Source organism: Cladophialophora immunda, assembly GCF_000835495.1.
Source record: "Cladophialophora immunda strain CBS 83496 unplaced genomic scaffold supercont1.5, whole genome shotgun sequence".
Lineage (NCBI taxonomy): Eukaryota > Fungi > Ascomycota > Eurotiomycetes > Chaetothyriales > Herpotrichiellaceae > Cladophialophora > Cladophialophora immunda.
Genome location: NW_015622545.1, coordinates 136,291 through 150,003, shown reverse-complemented (window position 1 = coordinate 150,003; position 13,713 = coordinate 136,291). Strand labels below are relative to the sequence as shown.

The 13,713-nt window shown below is 52.2% G+C and overlaps 4 protein-coding genes across 4 annotated transcripts; 2 read left to right on the top strand and 2 right to left on the bottom strand.

The window, feature by feature from the left end:
• Positions 1 to 2,603: 2,603 nt before the first annotated feature.
• Positions 2,604 to 4,466, top strand: PV07_08427 (uncharacterized protein; the record flags this gene model as incomplete). Its single annotated transcript, XM_016395591.1, has 5 exons — positions 2,604 to 3,078; positions 3,150 to 3,234; positions 3,293 to 3,785; positions 3,880 to 4,297; positions 4,372 to 4,466. 5 exons carry the CDS (start codon positions 2,604 to 2,606, stop codon positions 4,464 to 4,466), a joined length of 1,566 nt encoding a protein of 521 aa, XP_016245447.1.
• A 3,455-nt stretch (positions 4,467 to 7,921) lies between these two features.
• On the bottom strand, positions 7,922 to 9,631 carry PV07_08426 (uncharacterized protein). Its single transcript, XM_016395590.1, has 2 exons — positions 8,639 to 9,631; positions 7,922 to 8,615 (listed from the first exon to the last, which is right to left on the bottom strand). The coding sequence occupies exons 1-2, from the start codon at positions 9,173 to 9,175 to the stop codon at positions 8,175 to 8,177; spliced, it is 978 nt and encodes a 325-aa protein (XP_016245446.1). The 5' UTR covers positions 9,176 to 9,631; the 3' UTR covers positions 7,922 to 8,174.
• Positions 9,621 to 10,243, top strand: PV07_08425 (uncharacterized protein; the record flags this gene model as incomplete). The annotated part of the gene is made up of 2 exons (XM_016395589.1): positions 9,621 to 10,154; positions 10,229 to 10,243. 2 exons carry the CDS (start codon positions 9,621 to 9,623, stop codon positions 10,241 to 10,243), a joined length of 549 nt encoding a protein of 182 aa, XP_016245445.1.
• Positions 10,244 to 10,450: 207 nt separating this feature from the next.
• PV07_08424 (uncharacterized protein) lies at positions 10,451 to 13,400 on the bottom strand. Its single transcript, XM_016395588.1, has one exon. The coding sequence runs from the start codon at positions 13,276 to 13,278 to the stop codon at positions 11,137 to 11,139; it is 2,142 nt and encodes a 713-aa protein (XP_016245444.1). The 5' UTR covers positions 13,279 to 13,400; the 3' UTR covers positions 10,451 to 11,136.
• Between the last annotated feature and the right edge of the window lie 313 nt (positions 13,401 to 13,713).

Genomic DNA, 13,713 nt, shown 5'->3' with positions numbered 1-13,713 from the left:
CATCGATCGATCAACGAGATAATCGGAATATGGAAGAAATCGCGACTATCGATACATGTCGAGCTGCTTCTTGCCCTTTTCTCCAGGCAATATCACAATATCCCGTGGTTGACGGTCTTGATCGTTTGGACCCTAAAGTCTCGAATTAAGGCTAAAACTGCTAGATTTAGGCTAGTAGAGCAATGCTAAAGAAAGTAGTGATATTGTTAGTAGTATAACTTCACCTTTACCCATCACTTGTCGACAACTACTATAGTATTGGAAACAGCTACGTCCAACTCGTACGGCGCATGCTTCAGCTCCTGCTACAAGCTATCACACATACTTTGTTGTGATCGTAGCTCGAGGTCACCGGACAAGTCGAGCCCAATGAATGCGAGGCATTCGTACGTGGACGGAGCAGCGCAACGACGTAGCTAATCAGAGTAAGCCAAGATGGAGGAGCTCGGAAAGCCGATCCGGGCAGTGCTCGCATCTTACATATCTCTGCACACTGTGGTCGACCCTCCCGAGGGCTACTGTTCTGAGTTACGATATCATATGCCTGAGGGCTCACATGATACCGTCGCAATAATTGGGGCCAGAGAATCCGGTCCTCGCGCTGCCCTCCCCGGAGCAGGAACGACTCCCTTAGCATCTTGCAACATGGAGGGGGTGCTGCTCATGACTCCATTTCACTCAGTCAACAGAATTTGTGCAATCGGTGTCATCATGGCCTCAGACTCCAGGTTTCGAATTGCCCATAACGAAAGCTGCAATGAAATGTGACGTATCCGAAATCCTAGCGAATGCGGCATGTGAATGCGGACACCGTATCGTTGCGGAATAGCTGTTGGGGGAGGTGCGGCAACATCCCCAAGAAAGCTGCGGGTGGAACGTCTGAACAATAAACCCCGAGTAGGCTGGTAGCCTCAGCCTTGCGGTCTGCGACTCCACATGCCCCCTTTTCCATTGGGCAAGGAAACTCAAACTGGAAGCTCAATACCAATCTCCATACACTAACGGCGACGACGCCAATCCAACGCTCTGGGTAAGAGGCACCTGCGCGTCCTCAAGCCCAAGAGAGAAGACCTTATGAGAACATTGTACCGGTGATGTGCCCGGCTGCAAGTCATTTTCCAGACCCAGTGATTCGAGCTGTCTTGACCGAGAAAGGCTTTGTCGGCCACTTTCGCTTGTCAGTGTCCTTAGCCTGATCGTCCTCGTCCAGCGCAGTTTGGAAGGTGTTTGTATCAAGGCGTGACGCGACGATTGGGTTTGAATGTTGGGAATTCTCGAATGCGTTGTCCGGGCGAGGCAGCATCTTTGGCGTCAAAAACCCGTCACCTGGAACACCTCGTCATAGAGGCAAACTTTGGTTCCTTCCTCCGAATACTTCCCTGAGCTCGACCGCTGATGTTGATTTGACAAATTGTATGATGTTTCTCTGAGACTCTGGCCCGTTTGTTAACAACTCGGCGGATTCGGAATACAATTCGTACAGTCTTATGCAGTGCAGACTTCGTAGGATCTGGGTTTCGTTTGCTCCAATATCATCATTATAGAATTCCTTTGACGCATATTTGGTTCCCGTGCCAACATTGATAGTTTTTCGAACCAAATCCTCGGGCGCCATCCCTTGAAATTGCTCGGCCTTTAGGAGAGAGGATTTTCGCTTGGAACAAGAGGAGTTTCACCCCGTCGAACGCGAGGCGGTCTAACGAGGGAAGAGTGTCCGTCATGCTTATGGTAAAAGTACTGGTATAATCCTCAAATTTGGCCTGATCTTCGTGGTCAAAGCCCTCTCCGACCGAAGTTGAAGCCACTGGTGTTTTGGCGCTTTCAATTTGATATTTGTCACGGTGGTAAAAGTGATAAGAGTGTACTTGCTGGTCTCCGGTTTTGTCGTCATAGACAACCATTATATCGTTCGTAGAGACATCCTAGGCGACGACTCCCTTCACCCAATCGAAGCCGAAAGAAATGGACTTTGCCGATCAGGCCTCTGTCTTTATGTACACCGCTTGGAACGATGAGAACGTCGCAAGAGGCAGACTCTCTACCACAAGTGATACATTCCCTGTGCCTGACAGACTGGTCGCTGGTCCTGACCCAACAAGAAACCATCAGCTATGGGGAATGTATTCCTCAATATCACCGGCTTCTCAGCGCTGAATGTATGCCTTGAGCTGGTCAATCCCATTAGAGCGCACATCTGCCAAGCTAAGTGGCGGCTGCTAAAACCCAGTACAGAATTTAGTCAGTGTCAAGAGGTTTCATAAATCTATCACGCTAGGCAGTGGGCCGAAACCTTCGTTAACCGCATCTCAAATCATTTAGCGTCTGTTGTTATACCTAATCAAGTAGGTAATTCGATCTTACGAGGTTATACCTAAAAGGAGCAAGATGGCGCTGAGCATCCCATGGGACAAAGAGTTATATTGGTGCCTGGGTTGGAATGAGGCTACTATGAGTGTTGCATGTGGATTGTGTTCCTCCTCAAGGCTTCAACTTATTACCGCTGTCCGCTCTACTTAAAGTCTCAGCGCCCCCACAAATTCCGACTGCTCTTTCTCATATATCATGCAAGCTTTTCAAACCCTAAACTTGTGCCTCGATCAGAAATGAAAGAGTTTCGACTTCTTCTCACAATTTTCCAAGCGGCTTGTCTTTTCTCAACAAGATCTCAAGCAGTCCCTACCAAGGCCAAAGATGGAAAGACCCAACCGTCGTCCTCGATCAACACCACAAGCGGGCGGTATATCGGCTCTCCCAGCAAGACCCACCCAGATGTGCTCGAATACATCGGCATTCGCTACGCACTGCCCCCAGTAAAAGATTTGAGATTCGCTCCGCCTGTGGCATTTGTTTCTAATCAAGTCTTCAATGCTTCGACACAGCCGCCAGACTGCCCGTATGTGGTACATAACTGGGGGGCGGTCCCGGGCGAATTGTACTCCCACGCGGGGCGGATCATGAGCGAAGAGTCTGCCGATGCATACAATATCATGAGCGAAGACTGTCTGTACCTGAACCTTTGGACGAAATCGTCGGGAAACTCGAAGAAGAAGCCTGTGCTGGTATTCGTCTACGGAGGTGGTAGGTCGCCCAGAGTCCTATTGCGGTCAGAGTTCACGGGAAAACACCACTAATTCGGATCGACCGTTCAGGATTTGAACGTGGTTCAGTGAATAACCCAACTTATAACGGAGTGTATTTCGCCGAGCAGGAAGACCTTGTTGTCGTTTCGTTCAAGTGAGTTGTCAACCGTTCTGAAGACCAAGGTCCAACCATCGCTGACCATCGCTGTAAGCTACCGCGTCAACATATTCGGCTTCTCTGGTGCACCTGGAGCGGGCACCAACTTGGCTTTACGTGACTGCAGACTGGCACTGGAATGGGTCCGAGACAACATCGAGGCATTTGGAGGAGACCCCACGCGAATCACGATGTTCGGTCAGTCACAGGGAGCGTGGATCATTTCTTGGTACGCTTATGCTTTCCCGAACGACCCGATCGCGCAGGCCTTCATCCAAGAATCTGGATCAGCCTTTGCGGACCTCAGTTCTACGGAAGAGGAACGCGCGGCAATTTGGAGGAATGCCTCGGCTTCGATCGGCTGTGATCAGGCGTCAGACCCGGTGCGTCTCGAGTGCATGAGGAATCAGAGCGTCTCCACCGTCCTCGGGGCTATGCTTTCGATCCCCCAGCAAGGGGTAGCGCCGACGTTTGGGCCGCTGATTGACGAAGAGCTCGTCTTCTCTAATTACACGGCAAGGACGCTCTCGCGGGACTTTGCTCAAAAGGTTCGTTTTCTGCTCTCGAAAGAAGGCTCCGAATATCATCCAGCCCATTTTCTTTCTCCTTTCTGCTCGTTCGTCACTGACACCAATCTGGCAGCCTTTTCTGATGGGCAGCAATGACAACGAAGCCGGATTCTACGTCATGAGATACGCAGGCAACAACCAAATCACCCTGAGCGCGACCCAACAAGAGACCATCAGCTACGGGGAATTCGTCTGCCCCATTGCCGCCGACGCGGCGGTGAAACGAGCTATCGCGTCGGAGTCGGTGCCGGTGTGGCGGTACGAGTACTTCGGCAACTGGCCCAACCTGCGTCTGTACCCTGGCAGCGGGGCCTACCATACCAGCGAAGTCTCGATGGTTTTCGGCACGTCGGCGGACCTCACAGGGGAGCCGAATACGCCACTCCAAGAAATCGTCTCGCGATACATGAGACACGCGTGGGCGACTTTTGCCAGAGATCCCATGAATGGCCTGCGTGAGCAGCTGGGCTGGCCGGTGTATAACAATACAGGTAAGCTAGACGAGGTTTGAAGTCTTGTCCTCCGGTTTTGTTGTGGAACAGCCAACTGACGAGTGGGGTTCTAGGTGATACGCTTGTTCGACTGGGTTATGGCAATGAGACGAAGGCGTCATTTGTGAGCCCGGCGGAATATGATGCGCCATGCTCGGCCTTGGTATAAGCTCCGACCCTGAAAAAGTCTCAGCATTAACGGCAGCCTTTCTCTTGCGGCCTTGGTCAGGCAGAAGAGGGAACCTGGACAAAAAGGAAGGGGCCAGTTTGCTATATAGCTCAATTGAGGGACATCATAGAATTATACCACCTCTGTACAAATGTCACAATAAACAGTGTCGATCCTTCATCGCTCTAGAATCCCGTTCCGGTCTCAGGTCTGGAGAGGAAGGGCATTGGCAGTTAATTTAAAATGACCTGAGAGCGAGATCTTGTCAGGTCGTTGACGTGACCTCCCATGGGGCCGTTTTGTGCCTATTGTCCTTTCCATGCTGCGTCTGTATTGGGATTATCGATCGAGAATCCGAACTAGTCGTGCACCTCTGGCGGTTCCTTCGGCACGCTTCCATTTCATTTCGGCTGCTTGCATCCCTGCAACTGCAATCCTTTGCTGGAAGCCCAGCATGCCCTGCCTTGGACCGGCGCAATGGCTCATCTGCCTCAATGGCGTCGGCGAGTCCCCTCTCTATTGCCTTCATCACATTGATGTCCGACATTAGCTATGTTGGAGGGGGAGAAATTATGTCTGCATGTTCAGCCGCCTGAAGTAGCTAGCTGTGCTGCTTGCGGCAATGGCGATTTTGTCTCCTCTACTTTCAAACCCTCTTTGCCATCATCGCCTCGAGGTCTATGCATCTGGGATTCCTTTGTATTCCTTACCGAGTCCGGGTCGGTTTCTGTAGGCGCATACCGAGATCGCCTAACAAACCACCGCCCAAAGGTCAGCCTCTACAATGGCGGAACCCACATGCACGATATGATTAGTCCAATTTTACCCGATCACACGGCCCGACCTCAATATTCCGGTGCAACTTGGTGGAGTACGGAAACGATGATGCGCAACGGCAAATCGTGGCACTAGATGTAGAAACCGAAGGACCAAGGCCGGGAATCGTGTTTGCTTCAGCCTTCTACGTAACACTGCGTAAGTCTTGTCGAGATAAGTCCACTCGTGAGCTTAAAACCACATACGCCCGACATGTACGCCATGGTCTGGCTCTAGCGTACCAGCAAAACTTGTGGCGAAATTGCTTAGGGGTCGAAAAGAAGAGAAAGCCTTCTCTATCGTTGGCAGGGCCCGCTGTGGACCTGGCTTCCAGAGGACCTCGCAATCATAGATCGAAGCCACGTCTATGATCCCGCATTTTGGCACCAAGCCTCGAAGTGGTGCCGTTGATGTCAACGAAAGCGGTCTCGGAACGAGGTGTCCAAGCGCCGAGAAAATGCCACTGCCCTACCCATAACAGTTCAAAGACCTGTGGAGCAGTGATGATGGACCATGCACGGGACGCAGACATGTAGATGCACTCTCTGCCTTGCTCGGAATTGGGCCCATGGGGATCCCCACGGGCCAAATCTAGAACGGAGAGTTGTTTCACCGATATATGAACGGCTGACCTGTCCGTCTAGTCGTCTTTCCTCCTCCGTCTTTGCTCCCAAAAAAGGTCTCATTTATCGATCCATAGCAAAAACAAAAGATCAAGTGAGCACAATGTCCTTGATGACTACCGACACCAAGCCCGTTGGAGGGGACAAGGAAGAAGTGGAAGTTCAGCCACTGCAGGGAATGTCAGGCCAAGAGCGCCAGGTGCGGAAGAGCCTTCTCAAGAAGCTTGATCTTCTTGTTTTGCCACTGCTCGCGCTGTCGTACTTGATGGCGTACCTGGTGAGTTCCCCCCTCGTCGATGTCATGGTTGACCAAGCTCACGACCGGGAGGGCGGGCAGGATCGTAACAATATCGGCTATGCCAGGTTGATGGGCCTCCAAGAGGGCCTGGAGATTTCGGACCAGCACTTCTACAATATCATCATGGTGTTTTGTGAGTAGAAACCAGATTGGGCGGTATCGGGGTGAACCTGACCCGATCTCGTCTCTTAGACTCGGGGTATCTTGTGTGTGTCTTCGCTGGCAATCTCTTGATCAGAAAAGTCGGGCCTAAAGTGATGCTGGGTTCCGCTGTCGTCGTCTTTGGGCTCATCGTCTGCTGCATGACCGAGGCCCGGGGCTACGGCGACTTGATCGGACTTCGTTTTGGCGTTGGCTGTGCCGAAGCCTTGCTTCAAAGTACACCACTTTACATGGCCATCTGGTACGGGAGGGATGAGATCGGTAAGAGAGTTGGTAAGAGCACCGCTGGACCGGACGCGGCATATAAGCTCCGGCATGCTGATGATTTGGTAGCCATTTTCTACTCCGCCACCACCATTTCGGGCGTCTTTTCTGGCCTCATCTCCTACGGCGTACAGAAGGACCTGGAAGGTGTCGACGGGCTTCGCTCGTGGTAATGGTTATTTCTGATCGAGGGTGTCATCGCCGTCGGAATCGGTTTGTTAAACGCGACCCTTCTGCCCACATTCCCCGACCGCATCAAGTCTTCAAGATACTTCAGCGACAGAGAAATCCAGGTGGCATTGGAAAGAAGTCTAGGCATGTGTTTCCCATTCTCCCCCCGTTTCTCTGCACCGTACTGATACGTCTCTAGAATACAATGCACAGACGGCCCGATTCGAGCCGAAACAAATTGTGAAGAGCCTCCTGGACCCGAAGACGTACCTCCTCGCGATCCTTTCAGGTACCAATGCGACCCTGCTCGCATGCACGGGCGCGTTTCTCCCAACCATCGTCAATGAATTTGGCTACAGCAAGGTCGACGCCCAGCTTTTCACTATCATCCCATACGCGTGCGCCTTCTTCAGTATGCTCGCCATAGGATTTTTGTCGGACTACTATCGAAACAAATCGTGGTTCATTCTCGGATCTTTGGCGTCCTGCGTCCTGGGTCTGGTCATTCTGATCAGCACAGCCGGAAAGGAGGTCGGCATGTTGGGCGCGTGTCTCCTGGTCGCCGGGACGTACCCATCCTCCGTCCTGCAAATCGCCTGGATTCAGATGAACTCCTGCGGCAACACCAAACGCGCCATCTCCTGGGGCTTCGCCATGATCGTCGCCCAGGGCATGAGCATGAGCGGAGCCCAGATCTACACCCGGCCCCCTCGCTATTTTGAAGGTCACGGCATTCTTCTAGGCTTTGTGGTCCTGGCCATGACGTGCACGATCGCAGCTAGAGCCCTGATGGCGCGTGCAAACACAAGGAAAGACCGGGAGGTCAGTGATTATGAGAGGAGAGGAGAGGGACATCCCGGTGTAGGTCTGTCTTTCGAGGAGACCTGCGATGACCACATCAACTTCCGCTACATCTTGTGATCCTTCTCCGGAGTCGTAAGTCGCTCTAAGCCGGGGAAGGGGGGTGGGGGGTTGGTTATCCAGCTACGATGGTTAACCGCTATTCGAGCTTCATTTTTGGATTACTTATGAACCGAGACCCTTGTCTTGAGGAAGGAAGGCGGAGATGTCACAACGAACCGTCAACCTCGAAGTGTGTCTTTTTCGAGAGTTGTTCAAGGCTCTCTGATTCATATATACAAGAGCCCGTGGCTGTTTGGTGGAACTGTGAGAGAAACAACAGTGCTTGCAACCCATTCATTCCTCCCACGACACAACGTGGTCCGCCGAAACTCCCACCGTAGGACCCAAATCAAATGAGCATCTCACTGTCTCAAAGAGTGAAGGTGGTGCACATCACTTTCCGACCAATTTTTCTTAAAGGCCCAATAATGGCAGAATTTATTTTGTTTTGTGAATTTTCATCGGCAATGTCTAATCCGACGGATTAGCCACGAGCCGGTCGAATTCTATCAATTTCTGCATGCCACAGGCGTCAAAAAGTCGATGCGGCGAGGCATCAGGACCATATCTCTCACAATCTCCCTGCTCCTTCAACGTCCTTAAAGCCTTTGAGACAGCCAAAAAGGTCGGGGCGAGACAAAGGGACGCGAACACAATGATCTTGAAACCCATGTTCTTAGCCTCGACGGGGCTCAATTTGTACGCCTTGCTCTCCTGCACCATTCCGTACATGATGGGCACGCTCTGTGGGTTGAAGACTCGACAAACCGCTTCGGCTTCCTCGCGGGTCGAGATCGCCTCCAGGAAGGCGACATCGGCTCCAGCTGCGACTGCGGCTTCGAGTCGGCTGATTGCCTCCTCCAAGCCCAGAGACTGAAGGGCATCCGTGCGGGCGATAATGACGATATCGGACTGCAGGAGACTCTCGTTTCCACCGCCGCGCGTATGCGCGTGAGGTATTCGTCCTTGGAGACGAGCTGCTTCCCGGCTAGATGTCCACATCGTTTGTTGACGACTTGGTCCTCGAGGTGGAAGGCGGCGACGCCGGCTCTGATGTATGCGGCCACCGTCCTACCGACGTTGATGGGCGCGCCGTATCCGGTGTCTGCGTCGGCGATGACAGGCACAGATGGATCGAGGTTGGATATCATCTCCACGTTGTTCTTCATATCCGTCATCGTCGCCAGAACCAGATCCGCCTCACCAAGACGAGACATGCTCGTGCCCGCACCGGTCATATATAGAGTGTCGAAGCCCTCATTTAGTGCTAAGCGGGCGCTGATGCCGTCGTAGACTCCGGGGCAGACCACGATCTTGTTGGGGTCTGCGAGCATTTCGCGTAGTCGTGTAGAAGAAGGGACCATCATTTTTTCTATATTTATTTTCAGTTTTCGGTCCTGCTGTTCGGGAGGAAGTCTGGATTGTGGTTGATAACAGTTTGGGAGAAACCTGTTCGGTCTGTGTTGCAACATGAAATTTTGAGAAGAGCGACGGATTCGCCGGGACTTTTTGTTGGTTCATTTCGTTCTGGGAATTGGTACAATTCGCGAGGAAACGACGAACGGTGAGCATTACCGATTCTCGTCTCACAAGGGGCTGCCTGCGGTCAGAAGCGCCGGTCATGTTGTGGATTCCCGAGCAAGAGTTCCGCATAATGCGCAAGGCACGCTTGCGTAACTTCAACCTTGCCGCTCACGGCCCGACGACGGCTTTCGGGCCTTCGGTCACTTTTTCGTACTTCGATGTCGTCGAGCCCGGTGGCTGGTACCGGTTGCGAATTGAAACTTTGATAGAATGTTTCGGATGCCTGTGTAAAGCCGTATTCTGGATGTCGTACTTATCTCAGGCAGTGAAGCAAGATATTCTGGTCCAAGCGTAGACCACAAAATTGTCATTGTCCACAAACAAAACGTGAACATGACCCGACGATCAAGTATCACCGTCGCCATACCTGACCGAGAAACTCGCCGGTCAGAGCTGAAGTGCATCTCGCTGATCGAACAAGCATCGGGCGCGACGATCTCCATCACTAGAGACAACCGCATTCCACCAAATCAAGGGAATTTATTGACATTCCTGCGTCGTGTCTCAAAGGGCCTGCAGGATATCGACGTCGCTGACGTTGTCGGAGCTCTAGAAGAGGTGGTACAACGCTGCGTTACTGAGCCTGATTTTGGAGGGTATGGGCTGATCGAACAACAAAGCCTACAACCGTCTCAGGAAGCAGACGTCCTCTTTCTGTGTTCAGCTCTCCTGGAAGCCCTTAAGAGCGCTGCTCGAGCACGCGCGAGGCCGCCGTTGTTCTCCGAGAGGCCCAAAGGAAGACGGGGAATGACTATAGCGGAGAAAATCTTTGCCATGCACGACGTGTCCCGCCGTGGCTTTGTCATGTCGGGAGACATCATCCAAGTCGATGTGGACTGGGTCTTAGCATCTGAGCTCTCCTGGCAGGTGAGTCGTGCAGAGAGCTAGCGGCAAGCCCAGTTTTGACTGACGAAACTTATACTGAAAGGGTATGGAAACAGTGTACGATTCTGTAGGAAGACCCGGCATCCATTTGGACTCGTGCAGCCGGGAACGACGGCCAGGAAAGTTCGTATGTATGGGAGTGAGTTAGTTGATATATCCAGATATCAAGAGCCGGAGCAATATCTTGTCAACGTATTCCTTTTAAACAGCTTCCTCATTGAAGTGGCCATGGCTCCAGAAGCATGTGGTGCGCCATGAAGTTTGGTACTTCGGCGCCGCCTCCGGCCTTTTTGCCAAGGTGCTGCTGGAAGACGGTACGGCATGAATTCTAATCGGTCATGGGCTCTGTTTCTGTCCACGCTCCTGCGTCGGAACGAGACCGCTAAGACCTCTCTCTGGCTGGCGCACTTCTCCTTTGGTCGGGATCCCAGACCGACTGGGGGAGAGTTCATGTCTGTGGGGGAAGCATGGAGCGCCCGCAGTAGCACGGGTACAGAGGTCCAGTGAAAAGTCTTCATATCACTTCTCCACTGACGCCCAGCTCACAGCGTCCGTTATCGGCCTGCGACCGGCCCTGAGTGCCGTGGTTGAACTTGGTCGACAATAGACTCTCGTCCTCGCGGACGTGCCTGTGTGTGATAAACAAATGCACCAAGAGCGGCAGGATGACGGATATACCTCCACAGAGACTCTGGTAAGAGTCTGCACAAGTCGCAGAGTCCGAGCCGAAGATTCCAACATGAAGGAAGGTACTGGGATTTCTATCAGGTTAGCTTGCCTGGAGCGAGCGCTTATCAAGCAACGAATTCCGATTTTTCATTTTATGGTTTGTCATTCGTTAGTTGTTGTCATTCCTCTCAGGTACAACAGCTGCCACAGCTGACGTCGGATTGGAATGGCGTCGGCAATATCTTAATATTCCATAAAAAGACCGGTTCGTGAGCGCTGACTGTCCTCTACATCCTCACTCATCTACTTCGAACGTCCTTTCATTCCACCCGTACACTTTCCGCAAGCGCTTTGCGTACAGAATGGCACGATAACCCTCAATCTCTGATTTGTGCGGCCGATGGAGTGTCAACGACTTGCTGACGTGCATATTCTCCGGAGGGAGGAACGCGTACACAGAGCCGGTCTTAGGCAGCACGGAGAACCCCAAGTCGGTCATGGCCGATACGAATGCCGTCCAGCTCACACTGCCACGCGACTCTGCTTTGGCAAACAAGGTGGAAAAGACCTCGGCTGTGGATGCTCGAACTTTGAAGATTGTGGGTTGCTCTTCCTCAAGAGGCTCTTCCTCCTCAGGGGTTGCGACAATTTCGAAGACAGAAGAATGAGAGGGCCGGGTCTTCTCTTTCTGTTTGCGTTGCTCAAGACGCTTCTCTCGCGGTTCTGGCACAGGTGGCGGAGTGGGTTCTACCTCGGCTGGTCTTTTCTGCTCCGTTCGGTCCTTTGCTAGCTTGTACTGCCTCTCAATCTCGGCGAGGCATTCCTCAATCAGATCTTGATAGAGAAATCCCATTTTGGTGCCAGCATTTTCGATGATGAAGTGATCCAGGAGAGTGAGTGTTTTCGATGCCACCCGGGGTTCAAGAAGGTTATCGATTGGGACAACGAAGTCTCGTAGATCAATCTTAGACTTGAGTTCGTTCATTTCCGCGTCGAGCTCTTGGGACCGAGCTACAAACATCTGGTTTTTCTTGCGAGAGAGTGAGGGCATAGATATTGATGGCGACAGGACTTGCACGAAGGATGTGATGACGGCCAAGTCGCCGAGTGAGTCCGCTTCTCTCTCTTCGAGCTTCTCCCGCTCGGAAGGATGAGCATTATGAAGGTCGCTCAACTTCTTCATCCATTCCGTGGCCTTCAAGGCGTCACTCTCAGGCTGACAAAGGCGGAGCATGTAGTGGAGCTGCGGATCAGTCCGCGTCAAACTTTCGGGGTCACCCTTCATGGTCACGCGTGCGTTGCCGGCTTTGTCGTATACGTTAGACATCCTCTTGAACCACTTGACTCCAGTGGCTGTTTGGACGTTACGTTTGAAGAGAGCTTGGGCGCGGCTGAATTCCAGGTGACACACATTGGAGATTTCTTGAAGAATTATGGCTCTGAATGTTTTGTCCGTGGCGGGCTGGGAGACCAAGAGGTCGAGGAGGCGACCAATATAGCTCCAGATGGCAACTGCTTTGATGGCGTTGTACACTGCCTCCAACACTGCACCACTGATGTACTTGTCGGTATGGACCGGCAAAATACGGCCCTTCTCATCAGGAAGCAGCTCAGGGCGGCTAAAGAAGCAGAGGTTGACAGCGTGGGTAAGTACGACAGGCTCCGTGGAGAGCAAAGTCAAGAACTCTTCAAGCGTAGCTTTCTGGTCCGCAGCGCTGGTGATAAGATCTGGGATCGAGAGGCTTTTGGCTGGCTCTTGAATGCTGAGTTTCGAAAGGGCAGTGGTCGCGGCTTTATCAGACTTCTTGGATGGTTTCTTCCGATCCCTCGTTCTCGAGCCGATGTCTAAGATGTCCTCGATGACAATGTTGAGACTCTGGAGCACATACAGTTGTCGTTGCAGTATCAGTTCGCCGAGCTCTTGAGGAACGCAAAGATTAGCCCTGATGGCAGGTGCAAGCCCAGCCCGAACTTGGGATGCTTCACGCATGATCGTCATAGTCTGACCATACCGGTCTTCGTCCAGGAAAAGGGTGAAGCCATTCGGGTCAGGATCATCGAGGTGGAGATTTCTGGTGTCCATCATCTGTTTTATGAAGGCGTGATCACCAGGGCCGCCATTGAGACCGGTCATGTATTGATCGAGGAGGGTAGTTGTGGCACGGTGTTTGAGGAGATCCAAGAGAATATCAGATTCGGGATTCGTGATATCGCGCAGATTGATTTCGGGGATGATTTTGTAAACATTTCCCAGGGACCGATCCAGAGGATGCTTGAGAACGACGCCTCCCGCTGCACCGGCTTTGATGCATTGTGTTCGTCGACCCTGATCAAAGCTCCGCCAGTACTGCTCCACCGCAGCTGCGTGTTTGTTGTATTTCCCCACCAGATCTCTGTGCAGGTCCTTGACCATATCGCCGGTCGAAGAATCGCTCATATTGGCGGTAGTCTTCGACAGCAGGTGTCAGTCAAGGTTCTCTCAGCTGAGGCGATGAGACCGTGTCAAGACGGACAGCGAAATACTGCCTGTAATATGACTGCCAGCAAGGGAAGGGAAATTGTTGTAGTGACAGAAGTGACGGTACGGTGAGAGTTGTTCCGCAGTCGAGACTGTTCGGTGGGGACAATTGACCAGTGGGCTATTCCTGTCCAGTACTAGTCGTTATTTACTTCAGTCACAAAAGGCGGGGCGCAACGGGTCACGTGAAAGACTACATGTCTTGGCATCATCTGGTTGCTCGGCACACTTGCCTTTTTTACGCACGTCTTTTTCTCTGCGCGTAGCGGGTCAGCTCCATTCGCAAATTATCATCCATCATCTTCGGCCTATGGCAAGTGTGTTATGCTTTTCGGCCCGGTAGGCTGGGATGAT